Raw genomic sequence first — 19,747 nt, forward strand, 5'->3', positions numbered from 1 at the left:
GGACAGCTGTCCTCTCAGCAGTGGGGGGACACAGTAAATACTGGACAGCTGTCCTCTCAGCAGTGGGGGGACACAGTAAATACTGGACAGCTGTCCTCTCACACATATCCAAGCTCAGAGGTATCAATCACCATATTGGGATAGCACAGTAATCTGATGCAGTGATTGGAGGACAGTTTGGTCCTTGTAGTCCTGAGAGCAATCTGATGCAGTGATTGGAGGATAGTTTGGTCCTTGTAGTCCTCAGAACAATCGGATGCGGTGATTGGAGGATAGTTTGGTCCTTGTAGTCCTCAGAACAATCTGATGCGGTGATTGGAGGATAGTTTGGTCCTTGTAGTCCTCAGAACAATCTGATGCGGTGATTGGAGGATAGTTTGGTCCTTGTAGTCCTCAGAACAATCTGACGCGGTGATTGGTGGATAGTTTGGTCCTTGTAGTCCTCAGAACAATCTGACGCGGTGATTGGTGGATAGTTTGGTCCTTGTAGTCCTCAGAACAATCTGATGCGGTGATTGGAGGATAGTTTGGTCCTTGTAGTCCTCAGAACAATCTGATGCGGTGATTGGTGGATAGTTTGGTCCTTGTAGTCCTCAGAACAATCGGATGCGGTGATTGGTGGATAGTTTCTCCAGCTGTAGCATCTATTGTTCTTCAACAGTTACAGTCAAATGTTCCCAAATCATCAACAGTCATATCAGAGTTCTAACGTCTGGTTTTCACATTGGTTAATAAAACTGCACAAAATGTCAACTTTTCAAATGGTTTCTAAATGAAATCAATACAAGAGAAAAACAAATGAAGGGAATATAAAACAAGAGAATTTAGGCTTTACCAGATTACATACAAACCGTTTTAGTACACGTTTTACCCTGCTCTTATAGCTTTAAGTGGAGCCTTTACATGCTATATGCTTGTTAAAACTATAACGTAGAAATACAGCAACAATACGTAGAAATACAACAACAATACAAAATGAACCGCTGTGGAGAGTTTATTAACATAGCATTTTGAAGTATTAATATTTCATCCACTTCCAAGTCAAAAAACACATTATTTACATGTCAAAAAGGTTTTTAATCAAAATATTTGATAATTACAATAGTCTATTTGAGCATAATAGATATTTTCTTCCACATAGAGCATCTGTTTCTACACAGACAATCTCTGAATTGTCTCCAGTCATTTGTTCCTCTTTACAATATGAAACATGTTTATCTCAGCCAAAAACCCTGTTCAACACAAATCATCTATTTGAAACAATAGACGTCAAAACATGTACAATTATTTTCCTGTTTTAGTAAAGTTCCACACTGTAGTTTTTTAGTTCTTTTTTTAATTTTATAAACCGGTATTTGTCACATTTTATACAAACTGTTATTTGTTGTTCAACAAGCTCTAGTTTCTAGCAAGACCTCACAACAAGGGATTCTTCATTCACCCTTTTACAATTGTAATATTATTTGACATATAAAGTTAAGGTATGGGAAGTTATGGGCCAGTTGAACTTAGCAGGCTTTAGTTTGTTTCTAATAAATGTTATAAATAGGTTTGTATTTGCCAGTAGTAGGTTCTCCAGCAGGGGGAAGTGGGGATCATCCTGTGTGATAAAGCTTTGTGTGGCTGGCTGAGATTCCCTGGCTGGAGGCTGAGGCTGTGCTGGCTGTGGGCTGGAGCAGCTCTCCCCTGCTCTGCTCTCAGCTCTGCTCTGCGCACTGAAACCGCTCTGCACACCTGTGGACAGAATGAATAGACGGGGTGTGTGAACGGTCTGAACCAGACTGACTGGCACGCTACCAACACAAAACAGGGCTTCATCAACAAGCCAAAACAAACGGACCGGCTTCCAGTATACCACAAACACAGCTGTCTGCCTGCCTGCCTGCCTGCCTGCCTGCCTGCCTGCCTGCCTGCCTGCCTGCCTGCCTGCCTGCGTCTCAGAGCCTTACAGCTAACCTAACCAGGCTCTGGGTCCTTACAGCTAACCTAACCAGGCTCTGGGTCCTTACAGCTAACCTAACCAGGCTCTGGGTCCTTACAGCTAACCTAACCAGGCTCTGGGTCCTTACAGCTAACCTAACCAGGCTCTGGGTCTTTACAGCTAACCTAACCAGGCTCTGGGTCCTTACAGCTAACCTAACCAGGCTCTGGGTCCTTACAGCTAACCTAACCAGGCTCTGGGTCCTTACAGCTAACCTAACCAGACTCTGGGTCCTTACTGCTAACCTAACCAGGCTCTGGGTCTCAGCTAACCTAACCAGGCTCTGGGTCCTTACAGCTAACCTAACCAGGCTCTGGGTCCTTACAGCTAACCTAACCAGGCTCTGGGTCCTTACAGCTAACCTAACCAGGCTCTGGGTCCTTACAGCTAACCTAACCAGGCTCTGGGTCCTTACAGGTAACCTAACCAGGCTCTGGGTCCTTACAGCTAACCTAACCAGGCTCTGGGTCCTTACAGCTAACCTAACCAGGCTCTGGGTCCTTACAGCTAACCTAACCAGGCTCTGGGTCCTTACAGCTAACCTAACCAGACTCTGGGTCCTTACAGCTAACCTAACCAGGCTCTGGGTCCTTACAGCTAACCTAACCAGGCTCTGGGTCCTTACAGCTAACCTAACCAGGCTCTGGGTCCTTACAGCTAACCTAACCAGGCTCAGATGACCTTGGAACATTGCTCCACAAGAGGACTACTACTACTACTACTACTACTACTACTACTACTACTACTACTACTACTACTACTACTACTCATAATAATAATAATAATAATACTACTACTCATAATAATAACAATAATAATACTACTGCTACTACTACTCATAATAATCATAACAATAATAATAATACTGCTACTACTACTACTACTACTACTCATAATAATACTACTACTACTACTACTACTACTACTACTACTACTACTACTACTAATAATAATAATAATAATACTACTAATACGACTACTACTACTACTACTACTACTCATAATAATAACAATAATACTGATACTACTACTCATAATAACAATATTATTAATAATAATAATAATACTGCTACTACTACTCATAATAACAATAATAATAATAAAACTACTACTACTACTCATAATAACAATATTAATAACAATACTACTACTACTCACAATAATAATAACAATACTACTACTACTACTCATAATAATAATATTAATAATAATACTCACAATAACAATAATAATAATACTCATAATGATAATAACAATAATAATAATAATAATACTCATAATAATAACAACAACAATAATAATAATAGTACTACTTATAATAACAAAAATAATAATTATTATAATAACAATAATACTACTACTCATAAAAATAATAATAATAATAATAATAATACTCATAACAATAATAATAATACTAATACTACTACTACTACTACTACTCATAATAGCAATAACAATAATAATAATACTGCTACTACTACTAATGTTAATAATAATAATAATGATAGTACTACTCATGATAATAATAATAATAATACTGATAGTACTACTCATAATAATAATAATGCTAGTACAACTCAATAATAATAATAATAATAATAATACTGCTACTACTATTCATTATTATTGTTATTATGTGTAACAGTAGCAGTATTATTATTATGCATAGTAGTAGCAGTATTATTATTATTATTATGACTATTACTTGCATTATTATTATAATAATTATGAGTAGTACTAGCAGTATTATTATATAATAATAATAGAATGCTAGTACTACTCATAATAATAATAATACTGCTACTACTACTACTCATGGTAATAATAACAATAATAATAACACTGCTACCACTACTACTCATGGTAATAATAATAATACTGATAGTACTACTCATAATAATAACAATAATAATAATAATACTGCGAATACTACTCATAATAACAGTAACAATAATACTGCTACTACTAATACTCATAATAACAATAATAATACAACTACTACTACTGCTCATAATAATAATAACAATAATACTGGTACCACTATTCATAATAACAACAGTAATATTAACACTGCAACTACTACCCATAATAATAATAATAATACTGCTACTACTACTCATAACAATAATAATAAAAATACTGCTAGTACTACTCATAATAATAATAATGCTACTACTACTACTACTGCTACTACTACTCATAAAAATAACACTTCTACTACTACTAATAATAATACTGCTAGTACTACTCATAAAAATAATAATACTGCTACTACTACACATAATAACAATAATAATACTGCTACTACTACCCATAATAACAATAATAATAATAATACTGCTAGTACTACTCATAATAATAATAATACTGCTACTACTACTCATAATAATAATAATAATACTGTGAGTACTACTCATAATAATAATAATTATAATACTGCTACTTCAACCCATAAAAATAACAATAATAATACTGCTACTACTACACGTAATAATAATTATAATACTGCTAGTACTACTCATAATAAAATACTGCTAGTACTACTCATAATAATAATACTGCCAGTACAACGCATACTAATAATACTGCTAGTACTACTCATAATACTAATAATACTGCGAGTACCACTCATACTAATAATACTGCTATTACTACTCATAATTATAATACTGCTACTACTACTCATAATAATACTACCACTGCCAGTAGTACTCATAATAATAATACTGCTACTACTACTCATAATAATAATAATACTGCCAGTACAACTCATAATAATAATAATAATACTGCTAGTTCTACTCATAATAATATTAATAATAATACTGCTACTACTACTCATAATAATAATAATACTGCTAGTACTACTCATAATAATAATGCTGCTAGTACTACTCATAATAATAATAATAACAATACTGCTACTACTACTCATAATAATAATACTGCTAGTACTACTCATAATAATAATACTGCTAGTACTACTCATAATAATAATGCTGCTAGTACTACTCATAATAATTACACTGCTATTACTACTCATAATAATAATACTGCTAGTACTACTGATAATAATAATACTGCTACTACTACTCATAATAATAATACTGCTAGTACTACTCATAATAATAATACTGCTACTACGACTCATAATAATAATAATACTGCTAGTACTACTCATAATAATAATACTGCTAGTACTACTCATAATAATAATACTGCTACTACTACTGATAATAATAATACTGCTAATACTACTGGTAATAATAATACTGCTAGTACTACTCATAATAATAATAATAATACTGCTAATACTACTGATAATAATAATACTGCTAGTACTACTGATAATAATAATACTGCTAGTACTACTCATAATAATAATACTGCTAGTACTACTCATAATAATAATAATACTGCCAGTACAACTCATAATAATAATAATAATAATAATAATACTGCTAGTTCTACTCATAATAATATTAATAATAATACTGCTACTACTACTCATAATAATAATAATACTGCTAGTACTACTCATAATAATAACTGCTACTACTACTCATAATAATAATACTGCTAGTACTACTCATAATAATAATACTGCTAATACTACTGATAATAATAATACTGCTAGTACTACTCATGATAATAATACTGCTAGTACTACTCATAATAATAATACTGCTATTACTACTCATAATATTTAATAATACTGCTACTACTACTCATAATAATAATACTGCTATTACTACTGATAATAATAATACTGCTACTACTACTCATAATAATAATAATGCTACTAGTACTCATAATAATAATACTGCTAGTACTACTCATAATAATAATACTGCTAGTACTACTCATAATAATAATACTGCTATTACTACTCATAATATTTAATAATACTGCTACTACTACTCATAATAATAATACTGCTATTACTACTGATAATAATAATACTGCTAGTACTACTCATAATAATAATAATAATACTGCTAATACTACTGCTAATAATAATACTGCTAGTACTACTCATAATAATAATACTGCTACTACTACTCATAATAATAATACTGCTACTACTACTCATAATAATAATATTGCTACTACTACTCATAATGATAATACTGCTAGTACTACTCATAATGATAATACTGCTAGTACTACTCATAATAATAATACTGCTAGTACTACTCATAATAATAATACTGCTAGTACTATTCATAATGATAACACTGCTAGTACTACTCATAATAATAATACTGCTAGTACTACTCATAATAATAATACTGCTAGTACTACTCATAATAATAATACTGCTAGTACTACTCATAATAATAATACTGCTAGTACTACTCATAATAATAATAATAATAATACTGCTAGTACTACTCATAATAATAATACTGCTAGTACTACTCATAATAATAACACTGCTAGTACTACTCATAATACTACTAATCCAGGTGAATTGAAGGTCTATTTCATTGAAGAGAACACACAGATTGTGAAGCAGGTTTAAACCAGAATAATCTGATGCTACTCACCATTTATCAGCGACACAAAACTGAGTCCTCCTTCTGGCCTGTCGACGTCCTCTGAAACAAGGGGAAAGAGAATGAATATTACCCCAGGTACGGAGACACAAACCACGAGCTCTACAGAGAATGAACCAGGTACGGAGACACAAACCACGAGCTCTACAGAGAATGAACCAGGTACGGAGACACAAACCACGAGCTCTACAGAGAATGAACCAGGTACGGAGACACAAACCACGAGCTCTACAGAGAATGAACCAGGTACGGAGACACAAACCACGAGCTCTACAGAGAATGAACCAGGTACGGAGACACAAACCACGAGCTCTACAGAGAATGAACCAGGTACGGAGACACAAACCACGAGCTCTACAGAGAATGAACCAGGTACGGAGACACAAACCACGAGCTCTACAGAGAATGAACCAGGTACGGAGACACAAACCACGAGCTCTACAGAGAATGAACCAGGTACGGAGACACAAACCACGAGCTCTACAGAGAATGAACCAGGTGCCGTTTATCATCTGATCTGAGAGCATCCCAGCAGGACTACAACACAGGACCCTTCAATACAACACAATTTATCATCTGATCTGAGAGCATCACAGCGGGACTACAACAGACTACAGACTCCTTCACCTCAAGCACAGGGGTCCTGTCTTTCACATGTACCAACTACTGCCACTAGACATGATGTATTATGGCTTTCAATAGAAATGTGTCTCTGTCAATATGATGTTTCAATAACATGTCTCTGCCTTGTCAATATGATGTTTCAATAACATGTGTCTCTGTCAATACGATGTTTCAATAACATGTGTCTCTGTCAATACGATGTTTCAATAACATGTCTCTGCCTTGTCAATACGATGTTTCAATAACATGTGTCTCTGTCAATACGGTGTTTCAATAACATGTGTCTCTGCCAATACGATGTTTCAATAACATGTGTCTCTGTCAATACGATGTTTCAATAACATGTGTCTCTGTCAATACGATGTTTCAATAACATGTGTCTCTGCCAATACGATGTTTCAATGACATGTGTCTCTGTCAATAGATGTTTCAATAACATGTGTCTCTGTCAATACGATGTTTCAATAACATGTGTCTCTGTCAATACGGTGTTTCAATAACATGTGTCTCTGCCTTGTCAATACGATGTTTCAATAACATGTGTCTCTGCCTTGTCAATACGATGTTTCAATAACATGTGTCTCTGCCTTGTCAATACGATGTTTCAATAACATGTGTCTCTGTCAATACGGTGTTTCAATAACGTGTCTCTGCCTTGTCAATACAATGTTTCAATAACATGTGTCTCTGTCAATACGATGTTTCAATAACATGTGTCTCTGTCAATACGATGTTTCAATAACATGTGTCTCTGTCAATACGATGTTTCAATAACATGTGTCTCTGTCAATAGATGTTTCAATAACATGTGTCTCTGTCAATACGATGTTTCAATAATATGTCTCTGTCAATAGATGTTTCAATAACATGTGTCTCTGCCTTGTCAACACGATGTTTCAATAACATGTGTCTCTGTCAATACGATGTTTCAATAACATGTGTCTCTGTCAATAGATGTTTCAATAACATGTGTCTCTGCCTTGTCAACACGATGTTTCAATAACATGTCTCTGTCAATACGATGTTTCAATAACATGTGTCTCGGTCAATAAGATGTTTCAATAACATGTGTCTCTGTCAATAGATGTTTCAATAACGTGTCTCTGCCTTGTCAACACGATGTTTCAATAACATGTCTCTGTCAATACGATGTTTCAATAACATGTGTCTCGGTCAATAAGATGTTTCAATAACATGTGTCTCTGTCAATATGATGTTTCAATAACATGTATAACGTGTCTCTGCCAATACGGTGTTTTCCACAAGAACATAAACAAGGCCATTTGTTATTCTACAATACAGGAGTCTCCTGACTTGAAAAGGACCACGCTGCTGATATGCATCACTCATTCTATATATAGTCTTCTAGACCATCCCGTCGGGCTACACACTGGTTGAATCAACGTTGTTTCCACGTCATTTCATTTTCTGAACCAACGTGGAATAGACGTTGAATTGACGTCTTGCGCCATTGCTTCTTTACCTGGCGGTCCGTGTTGAGAACCGTCAGCGGTGTCCGGTTAGAGGCGGGGGACGGCGGGCACGTCCCCGTCTGTTGTTTCAGGAGAGAAGGTTGCGTCTCCAGCGCCAGCTGCAGGTCCAAGATGTAATCTATGACGTGCTGAAGGATCTCCACTTTGCTGACTTTCTTATCCTGCGGTATGGTGGGAACGAGACGCTTGAGGCGACTGTAACAGTGGTTCATATCGTCCTGCACACACAGCTGCTCTTCTTCTTTCTGTAACCGAGACCGGGCGATGTTCAGGCTGTGATCCGAGAGGAAGCGTAAAGAAAGCTCGTTGCTGCTGCAGATCGAGGTTTCCTTCTTAGCCTTCATTTTGGGGGGGGGGGGGGGGGGGGGTTAATAACGCAGCCGGTACGGCGGAGGACGGGGTTGAGAGAAAACAATCACACTGGTATCAAATACCGGAGATTATGTGTAGGAGATGAAGATGGGTATGACCGACGTAAAAGCCAAAACTGCCCCCCCCCAAAAAAACGAAAAGAAAACGGTCGACAAAAAAATGTTTCAAAAGTAGTATGATTTTATTCTGTCAACATCCCGTGGACCAGTCGGTTCTACTCCACCGAGCACCGCGTGAAGAATGAATAGATTCCGGACACTTATATGGGGAAGGGGAGGCGCCAGCGCGCGGCTGGTTGACAGTTCGGTGGAGAAACCGGTCAATCACGAGCCGTCCGGTGCCCGTGATGGAACAACAACCACCCTATAGAAATGCGATGCGGAGGGTGACACGCCTGTCGAAGGGTTGTGTGTGTGTGTGTGTGTGTGTGTGTGTGTGTGTGTGTGTGTGTGTGTGTGTGTGTGTGTGTGTGTGTGTGTGTGTGTGTGTGTGTGTGTGTGTGTGTGTGTGTGTGTGTGTAAGGAGGCCCGGAGCATATAAAATGCAATAATTCTGTGTAAACCTGATTATCATCGTTCACTTAAAATATATATTTATATTTAATATATCAACGTTTTTATGTCATACACAAGATATAACAGGGAGCAAAAAGGTGAAATGCTTCTAGCCAGCTACCTCTCAACAGTGCAGGAGACAGGAGGGTGGAGAGGACAGGAGACAGGAGGGTGTAGAGGACAGGAGGGTGTAGAGGACAGGAGGGTGTAGAGGACAGGAGACAGGAGGGTGTAGAGGACAGGAAACCATGACTCTGCTGGTCCATACAATACACAGAGAAACCATGTAATACAATATAATACACAGAGAAACCATGACTCTGCTGGTCAATACAATACACAGAGAAACCATGTAATACAATATAATACACAGAGAAACCATGACTCTGCTGGTCCATATAATACACAGAGAAACCATGACTCTGCTGGTCAATATAATACACAGAGAAACCATGACTCTGCTGGTCCATATAATACACAGAGAAACCATGACTCTGCTGGTCCATATAATACACAGAGAAACCATGACTCTGCTGGTCAATATAATACACAGAGAAACCATGACTCTGCTGGTCCATATAATACACAGAGAAACCATGACTCTGCTGGTCCATATAATACACAGAGAAACCATGACACTGCTGGTCAGTATAATACACAGAGAAACCATGACTCTGCTGGTCCATATAATACACAGAGAAACCATGACTCTGCTGGTCCATATAATACACAGAGAAACCATGACTCTGCTGGTCCATATAATACACAGAGAAACCATGACTCTGCTGGTCAATATAATACACAGAGAAACCATGACTCTGCTGGTCCATATAATACACAGAGAAACCATGACTCTGCTGGTCCATATAATACACAGGAAACCATGACCCTGCTGGTCCATATAATACACAGAGAAACCATGACTCTGCTGGTCAATACAATACACAGAGAAACCATGTAATACAATATAATACACAGAGAAACCATGACTCTGCTGGTCCATATAATACACAGAGAAACCATGACTCTGCTGGTCCATATAATACACAGAGAAACCATGACTCTGCTGGTCCATATAATACACAGAGAAACCATGACTCTGCTGGTCAATATAATACACAGAGAAACCATGACTCTGCTGGTCCATATAATACACAGAGAAACCATGACTCTGCTGGTCCATATAATACACAGAGAAACCATGACTCTGCTGGTCAGTATAATACACAGAGAAACCATGACTCTGCTGGTCCATATAATACACAGAGAAACCATGACTCTGCTGGTCCATATAATACACAGAGAAACCATGACTCTGCTGGTCCATATAATACACAGAGAAACCATGACTCTGCTGGTCAGTATAATACACAGAGAAACCATGACTCTGCTTGTCAATATAATACACAGAGAAACCATGACTCTGCTGGTCCATATAATACACAGAGAAACCATGACTCTGCTGGTCCATATAATACACAGAGAAACCATGACTCCGCTGGTCCATATAATACACAGAGAAACCATGACTCTGCTGGTCCATATAATACACAGAGAAACCATGACTCTGCTGGTCAATATAATACACAGATAAACCATGACTCTGCTGGTCAATATAATACACAGAGAAACCATGACTCTGCTGGTCAATATAATACACAGAGAAACCATGACCCTGCTGGTCCATATAATACACAGAGAAACCATGACTCTGCTGGTCAATATAATACACAGAGAACCATGACTCTGCTGGTTAACATATAATACACAGAGAAACCATGACTCTGCTGGTCAGTATAATACACAGAGAAACCATGACCCTGCTGGTCCATATAATACACAGAGAAACCATGACTCTGCTGGTCCATATAATACACAGAGAAACCATGACTCTGCTGGTCAATATAATACACAGAGATACCATGACTTTGCTGGTCAATATAATACACAGAGAAACCATGACTCTGCTGGTCCATATAATACACAGAGAAACCATGACTCTGCTGGTCAATATATAATACACAGAGAAACCATGACTCTGCTGGTCCATATATAATACACAGAGAAACCATGACTCTGCTGGTCAATATAATACACAGAGAAACCATGACTCTGCTGGTCCATATAATACACAGAGATACCATGACTCTGCTGGTCAGTATAATACACAGAGATACCATGACTCTGCATTCTCTCTGGTTCCTTTAGCTGTGCAGTTCAGCTGATCCGTCCGTCTTCCCTTCTGTAATTCCAGTCATGTACTTTCATGTTTCAGCCTGTTGACTGATCGTGGCAAATACAGTATATATGGAAACTACCTCTGCTACTGATGCTGCATCTAAATTTGACCCAGGTGTTTTTTTTTTTACAGCAGAAAAATAAATCCTGCAGAAACAGGGAAATGTGAATTATTATGTGGATTGTAATTAATGGATATTCTTTTGTCCGAGTTTAACCCACTTGAGTTGATGGACACGTCGGTGGGTTGATCTAAGGTCCAATCAGAATCCTTCATTTAAGAGAGAGAGAGAGAGACGTCTGTTATTTCTATTGGATGTGTCTCAATCCACCGCATCCGACCGATGTCGCACGTTCTGAGGTGAAAGGTGACAGAGCTAGAGAGGTGTTTGTCAGACCAGGAGACAACCCATCTGAGGTGAAAGGTGACAGAGCTAGAGAGGTGTTTGTCAGACCAGGAGACATCCCATCTGGGGTGAAAGGTCAGACCAGGAGACATCCCATCTGAGGTGAAAGGTCAGACCAGGAGACAACCCATCTGAGGTGAAAGGTCACAGAGCTAGAGCGATGTTTGTCAGACCAGGAGACAAGCCGGAAATCGGTCTTCTGATGTAAACGTCTGTGGTGTCCGAACGGCTTGACCTACGAACTGTTGTGACCCCTTCTATGGAAAGAGGAGACTCACGAACACCATGAGTGTCCGACCCCACAAGTGTCACATGACTCGTCTGAAGGTAACCAGAACCAGTTCAAAAAACTTATAGAAGCAGGAAGGTAGTTTTATGCCCCAATTCATTTAAATATCTGCAACATTTTACAAAGTATATCCTGAGTTTCTCTCTCTCTGTCTCTCTTTCTCTCTCTCTCTCTCTCTGTCTCTCTTTCCCTCTCTCTGTCTCTCTTTCCCTCTCTCTGTCTCTCTTTCTCTCTCTCTCTCTCTCTCTCTGTCTCTCTCTTTCTTTCTTTCTTTCTCTCTCTGTCTCTCTTTCCCTCTCTCTGTCTCTCTGTCTCTCTGTCTCTCTGTCTCTCTCTCTCTCTGTCTCTCTCTCTTTCTCTCTCTGTCTCTCTCTGTCTCTCTCTTTCTCGCTCTGTCTCTCTCTGTCTGTCTCTCTCTGTCTCTCTCTCTCTCTCTCTCTCTCTGTCTCGCTGTCTCTCTCTCTGTCTCTCTTTCTCTCTCTCTCTCTGTCTCTCTGTCTCTCTGTCTCTCTCTCTCTCTCTCTCTGTCTCTCTCTGTCTGTCTCTCTCTCTATCTCTCTCTCTCTCTCTCTCTCTCACTCCTCCCTTTTCTACTTACTGCATAGAGTGACATTCATGACTCTAAAAACATCATTAAACAAGAAACAACAAGTCCCACAGTTACCTAGATGTGTGTTTGGACACATTATCCTTTTTAAAACAGTCGTGGTTACTTCGTGTATCCTGATAGGTTTGACCCTGTGTTATACTCTGCTTTCTGGTCAGAGTGTTTACATGACGCCCCAGATACCCACTGCAGTTCACAGCTTCCAGCATCGCTGTTTCGAGACGTTATCGGATTCAGGATCGAGTGTCATCATATCAGATTGTCTGGATTGACTGAAACAGCATTATTGGGAATAGTTGGTTTCTATATCTTCAATGGGAGTTTCTCAAAACTTCCCAGCTGCTAGTTTCAGTTCCCAGTGTGGTGGTGTGGTGTTGGTTAACACTGTGGACTCTCCCAGTGTGGTGGTGTGGTGTTGGTTAACACTGTGGACTCTCCCAGTGTGGTGGTGTGGTGCTGGTTAACACTGTGGACTCTCCCAGTGGTGTGGTGCTGGTTAACACTGTGGACTCTCCCAGTGTGGTGGTGCTGGTTAACACTGTGGACTCTCCCAGTGTGGTGGTGTGGTGTAGGTTAACACTGTGGACTCTACCAGTGTGGTGGTGTAGGTTAACACTGTGGACTCTCCCAGTGTGGTGGTGTGGTGTAGGTTAACACTGTGGACTCTCCCAGTGTGGTGGTGTGGTGTAGGTTAACACTGTGGACTCTCCCAGTGTGGTGGTGTAGGTTAACACTGTGGACTCTCCCAGTGTGGTGGTGTGGTGTAGGTTAACACTGTGGACTCTCCCAGTGGTGTGGTGTAGGTTAACACTGTGGACTCTCCCAGTGTGGTGGTGTGGTGTAGGTTAACACTGTGGACTCTCCCAGTGGTGTGGTGCTGGTTAACACTGTGGACTCTCCCAGTGTGGTGGTGTAGGTTAACACTGTGGACTCTCCCAGTATAGGTGGTGTGGTGTAGTTAACACTGTGGACTCTCCCAGTGGTGTGGTGTAGTGCTGGTTAACACTGTGGACTCTCCCAGTATGGTGGTGTGGTGCTGGTTAACACTGTGAACTCTCCCAGTGTGGTGGTGCTGGTTAACACTGTGGACTCTCCCAGTGTGGTGGTGTGGTGCTGGTTAACACTGTGGACTCTCCCAGTGTGGTGGTGTAGGTTAACACTGTGGACTCTCCCAGTGGTGTGGTGTAGGTTAACACTGTGGACTCTCCCAGTGTGGTGGTGTGGTGCTGGTCAACACTGTGGACTCTCCCAGTATGGTGGTGTGGTGTAGGTTAACACTGTGGACTCTCCCAGTGTAGTGTTGTGGTGCTGGTTAACACTGTGGACTCTCCCAGTATGGTGGTGTGGTGTAGGTTAACACTGTGGACTCTCCCAGTGGTGTGGTGCTGGTTAACACTGTGGACTCTCCCAGTATAGGTGGTGTGGTGCTGGTTAACACTGTGGACTATCCCAGTGTGGTGGTGTAGGTTAACACTGTGGACTCTCCCAGTATAGGTGGTGTGGTGCTGGTTAACACTGTGGACTCTCCCAGTGGTGTGGTGCTGGTTAACACTGTGGACTCTCCCAGTGGTGTGGTGTGGTGTAGTTAACATGACCCTGAACAGTTCAAGCACCCTACTGCAGGTAACCCATTGTAGTGGTCCTTTACCTTGCTAACGACCCTTTACAGTACCAGCACCCTACTGCCCATAGTAGTAACAGATTCAGAATTGTTCCTGAAAATGTCTCCGTTTGCAGTACGTAACCAATCGGTTGTTCTGCCAGCCAGTGGAGATACATTAAACATTACAGCTAGCTAGCTAGCCAGGTAGCTACGTAACCAGTGGAGATACATTAAACATTACAGCTAGCTAGCTAGCCAGGTAGCTACGTAACCAGTGGAGATACATTAAACATTACAGCTAGCTAGCTAGCCAGGTAGCTACGTAACCAGTGGGGATACATTAAACATTACAGCTAGCTAGCTAGCCAGGTAGCTACGTAACCAGTGGGGATACATTAATAATTACAGCTAGCGAAGGAGGCCAGGTAGCTACGTAACCAGTGGGGATACATTAAACATTACAGCTAGCTAGGTAGCCAGGTAGCTACGTAACCAGTGGAGATACATTAAACGTTACAGCTAGCTAGGTAGTTCCAGCTGTTTAGTTAAGTAGCAAGGTAACTACTAAAACTTTACTCTTCAGATAATTAGGTTATCATAAAAACAGCTGAATGGTAGCTAGCTAGCTAGCTAGCATAGTTACAGGTACTCTTATGCTTGAAACAACTTTGGAACCAATTATACCCAGTTGCTAATAGTTACCGGTAGCTAGCTACCTGGCTACCTAGCTGGCTGTAATGTTTAATGTGAGTCTACAGCAGTGCTGTTCGGGAGTCTAGAGCAGTACTATTTGGGAGTCTAGAGCAGTGCAATTTGGGAGTCTAGAGCAGTGCTGTTCGGGAGTCTAGAGCAGTGCTGTTTGGGAGTCTAGAGCAGTGCTGTTTGGGAGTCTAGAGCAGTGCTGTTTGGGAGTCTAGAGCAGTGCTGTTCGGGAGTCTAGAGCAGTGCTATTTGGGAGTCTAGAGCAGTGCTGTTCGGGAGTCTACAGCAGTGCTATTTGGGAGTCTAGAGCAGTGCTGTTCGGGAGTCTAGAGCAGTGCTGTTCGGGAGTCTAGAGCAGTGCTGTTCGGGAGTCTAGAGCAGTGCTGTTTGGGAGTCTAGAGCAGTGCTGTTTGGGAGTCTAGAGCAGTGCTGTTTGGGAGTCTAGAGCAGTGCTGTTCGGGAGTCTAGAGCAGTGCTGTTTGGGAGTCTAGAGCAGGAGGGGAGTTTCTGCTCTAAACGTATCTGACCTGAGCAACATTTTACAGTTTTCTACCTTGCCATGTACACTGAACAACAGTATAAACCCAACATGTAAAGTGTCTGTCTCATGTTTCATGAGCTGAAATAGAAGATCCCAGAAATGTTCCATACGCACAAAAAGCTAATTTCTCTCAAATTCTGTGCACAAATTTGTTTACATCCCTGTTAGTGAGCATTTCTACTATGCCAAGATAATCCATCCACCTGACAGGTGTGGTATATCAAGAAGCTGATTAAACAGCATGATCATTACACAGGTGCACCTTGTGCTGGGGACAATAAAAGGCCACTCTAAAATGTGCAGTTTTGTCACACAACACAATGCCACAGATGTCTCCAGTTTTGAGGGAGCGTGCAATTGGCATGCTGACTGCAGGAATGTCCACCAGAGCTGTTGCCAAATAATTAAATGTTCATGTCTCTACCATAAGCCGCCTACAACATTGTTTTAGAGAATTTAACTGGAATTTATTTAGAATTCAAGGCACAATTAACCAGCATGGCTGCTACAGCATTCTGCAGCGATACGCCATCCCATCTGGTTTGCGCTTAGCGGGACTATTATAACTACTGATTGCCCCTTTAATGACCAGACTGTTTGGTTAGCAACTTCAGAACCTCAGAGCTAACAACTGGCTTTCGCCTGGACTTTATCGGCTGGTGGAAGGACGAAATAAAACAAATGTACTCATTTAAAATAACGTTTTTTTTTAAAGAAGGGAAAAAAAGATGAACAACATGTTAACTGTTGGCAACCGTTTTGTAAAAGCAATAAGGCTCTTGAACCAAGAGTTTATCGTGTGACAGCTTCCTCCTAAGGGTTTAGTTTGACAAGGCGCCTTCTATTAATACAGGTGTTTCCTATTTCCTGTCTCTGCCAGTGGCTGGAGGGTTTAAATGCTCAGTTCTAGAGAGTTATGGGAGATTCAATACAAAATGGCTGCCTGTCTCTGCCAGGTGGGTTCGTTAGGGGCTGATGTGAGTCCTAGGGGCTAGTCAGACTGATCTTCAGTCTTTGTATTCGTTTGACTAATTTTATAATCAGTTTATTATTGACTTTGAGTCTGGTCAAGCATCTTGTTGGATGAATTCTACATGTTGTAAATATCTGTACCTGCTCCAAGAGCCTTAAAATAAGAACTCTGCACTGTATGTTGTGCTTCCTGCCTCTCCTTGCTCAGCAACTATCACACAGACACACACACACACACACACACACACACACACACACACACACACACACACACACACACACACACACACACACACACACACACACACACACACACACACACACACACACACACACACACACTACGTATTGAACTCTGATAACTCTGAAAGATGACGGTCTGTGAAGAAATGTGTGGATTTTAGAGGATGGGGGACGCTGAATCATAATAAATAAATAAATCCTGGGGAAATGGAGTTCTATAAATAACGTTGTGATCTTTTAAAGTTAGAAAAATACATTAAGGGGGACTGATAATATTATAATTATAAAACCATATCTAATTTATTTATATTTCACTGTTATTATTTGCTCCCTGGAAACGTTTATTCAACGAGGAAGTATTTATTTTTTAAGTTTCTAATTTCATGGTTCAGAAATCGTACAGAAGGAAACTGGGGTTTCCTGTGATGTTGTTTGGAAGGGCTCAGAAGAGAATTTCATTACAGAATTCTCTTTTAACTTGGACGTAATTATAAACCAAAATTGTAAAATTCAAGTAATTGTTTCAACAACAAAAAAAATCTTCGTGCACCAGATGAATCTTGAGAAAGTAAAAGTATTTTTTTAAACTGAAAAGTACCTTATTTGGGAGTGTTTTTTTGTTGTTGCTGATCAAGCCTTCATTTCAGCATCATGTACTATTGTTAAGATACAAGATCTCACCAGCTCCTCGTGTGTGTTGGTTGTCAGAGAGGAAAGAGATTCAATAATTCAATGTGTATCAAAAGGCATAAGGCACGTGTTTATATTGTAGTCATAACTACAGCCTTCCCTCCCCTCCCTCGTCTGTATATCTTCCATGCAAACAGCTCCTATTATGCACCAAACCATCAGTAAAACCCATTATACAGTATTCCAGTGTCTTCCAGTATCTCTGTCATGCATTATTCACTGGTAGTTACCGAGAGAGGACCCAGGAGAGGAGGGTAATATGTGCAATATTAATGTAGCTGCAGCGTTGCTCCATCTCCACAGCCAGAGTATATCTGTAGTATAATAAACACACTAGTAATAATGAGGAAGTCCAGGAGGTTATACTGTGGGGGTTAAAGGGTCTGAATGTGTTTTACACACCTGAACAGCATTATTTAAAATTTTACATTTTAGTCATTTAGCAGACGCTCTTATCCAGAGTGACTTACAGAAGTGAATGCATACATTTCATACATTTATTTTCCCCCGTACTGGTCCCCCACGAGAATCGAACCCACAACCCTGGCGTTGCAAACACCACGCTCTACCAACTGAGCCACAGGGGACCGTTATTCACGGGGCTGTGGGGGGTGTGGAGATGGAGGTAAGATGAAGTCATGGTGCAAAATCACACATCTCACAACTCTAACCTATCATCATTTTTCACTGCCTAGCCTATCATAATCTTTGTGAAATGCACTTTCTATTTCAGCTTCCTGGACCACTGAACAACAGTGGCCCTTGGATTGATAGGGAAGAAAAGAGATTAAAAAAAAAATTGCCTGGAAAAAAAACAAAAAAACATTATGCATTGTGTTTTTCATTATCGCCTGGCAACACAGAACACGGTGATGAGATCAGACAGGTAGGATCAGACAGGTAGGATCTTCCCACCACGATACAGCCTGATGATACATCTTGATACCTCAGTGTTCCTCAGAGTAAAGGTCTCGTAGCATCGTAGCATCGTAGCCTCAGTGTTCCTCAGAGTAAAGGTCTCGTAGCATCGTAGCATCGTAGCCTCAGTGTTCCTCAGAGTAAAGGTCTCGTAGCATCGAAGCATCGTAGCATCGTAGCATCAGTGTTCCTCAGAGTAAAGGTCTCGTAGCATCGTAGCATCGTAGCCTCAGTGTTCCTCAGAGTAAAGGTCTCGTAGCATCGTAGCATCGTAGCCTCAGTGTTCCTCAGAGTAAAGGTCTCGTAGCATCGTAGCATCGTAGCCTCAGTGTTCCTCAGAGTAAAGGTCTCGTAGCATCGTAGCATCGTAGCCTCAGTGTTCCTCAGAGTAAAGGTCTCGTAGCATCGTAGCATCAGTGTTCCTCAGAGTAAAGGTCTCGTAGCATCGTAGCATCAGTGTTCCTCAGAGTAAAGGTCTCGTAGCATCGTAGCATCGTAGCATCAGTGTTCCTCAGAGTAAAGGTCTCGTAGCATCGTAGCCTCAGTGTTCCTCAGAGTAAAGGTCTCGTAGCATCGTAGCATCGTAACATTAGTGTTCCTCAGAGTAAAGGTCTCGTAGCATCGTAGCATCGTAGCCTCAGTGTTCCTCAGAGTAAAGGTCTCGTAGCATCGTAGCATCGTAGCCTCAGTGTTCCTCAGAGTAAAGGTCTCGTAGCATCGTAGCATCAGTGTTCCTCAGAGTAAAAGTGTCATAGCATCGTAGCATCGTAGCCTCAGTGTTCCTCAGAGTAAAGGTCTCATAGCATCGTAGCATCGTAGCCTCAGTGTTCCTCAGAGTAAAGGTCTCATAGCATCGTAGCATCGTAGCATCAGTGTTCCTCAGAGTAAAGATCTCGTAGCATCGTAGCATCATAGCCTCGGCGTATCTAAGAGTAAAGGTCTCGTAGCATCGTA

The 19,747-nt window shown here is 40.3% G+C and overlaps 1 protein-coding gene across 1 annotated transcript; it reads right to left on the reverse strand.

The window, feature by feature from the left end:
• Positions 1 to 978: 978 nt before the first annotated feature.
• Positions 979 to 9,295, reverse strand: LOC115189002 (DNA-binding protein inhibitor ID-4-like). Its single transcript, XM_029747816.1, has 3 exons — positions 8,648 to 9,295; positions 6,532 to 6,582; positions 979 to 1,734 (listed from the first exon to the last, which is right to left on the reverse strand). Exons 1-2 carry the CDS (start codon positions 8,999 to 9,001, stop codon positions 6,538 to 6,540), a joined length of 399 nt encoding a protein of 132 aa, XP_029603676.1. The 5' UTR covers positions 9,002 to 9,295; the 3' UTR covers positions 979 to 1,734; positions 6,532 to 6,537.
• Positions 9,296 to 19,747: the final 10,452 nt, after the last annotated feature.

The sequence above is a fragment of the Salmo trutta genome, unplaced genomic scaffold (assembly GCF_901001165.1).
Source record: "Salmo trutta unplaced genomic scaffold, fSalTru1.1, whole genome shotgun sequence".
NCBI classification, from domain to species: domain Eukaryota; kingdom Metazoa; phylum Chordata; class Actinopteri; order Salmoniformes; family Salmonidae; genus Salmo; species Salmo trutta.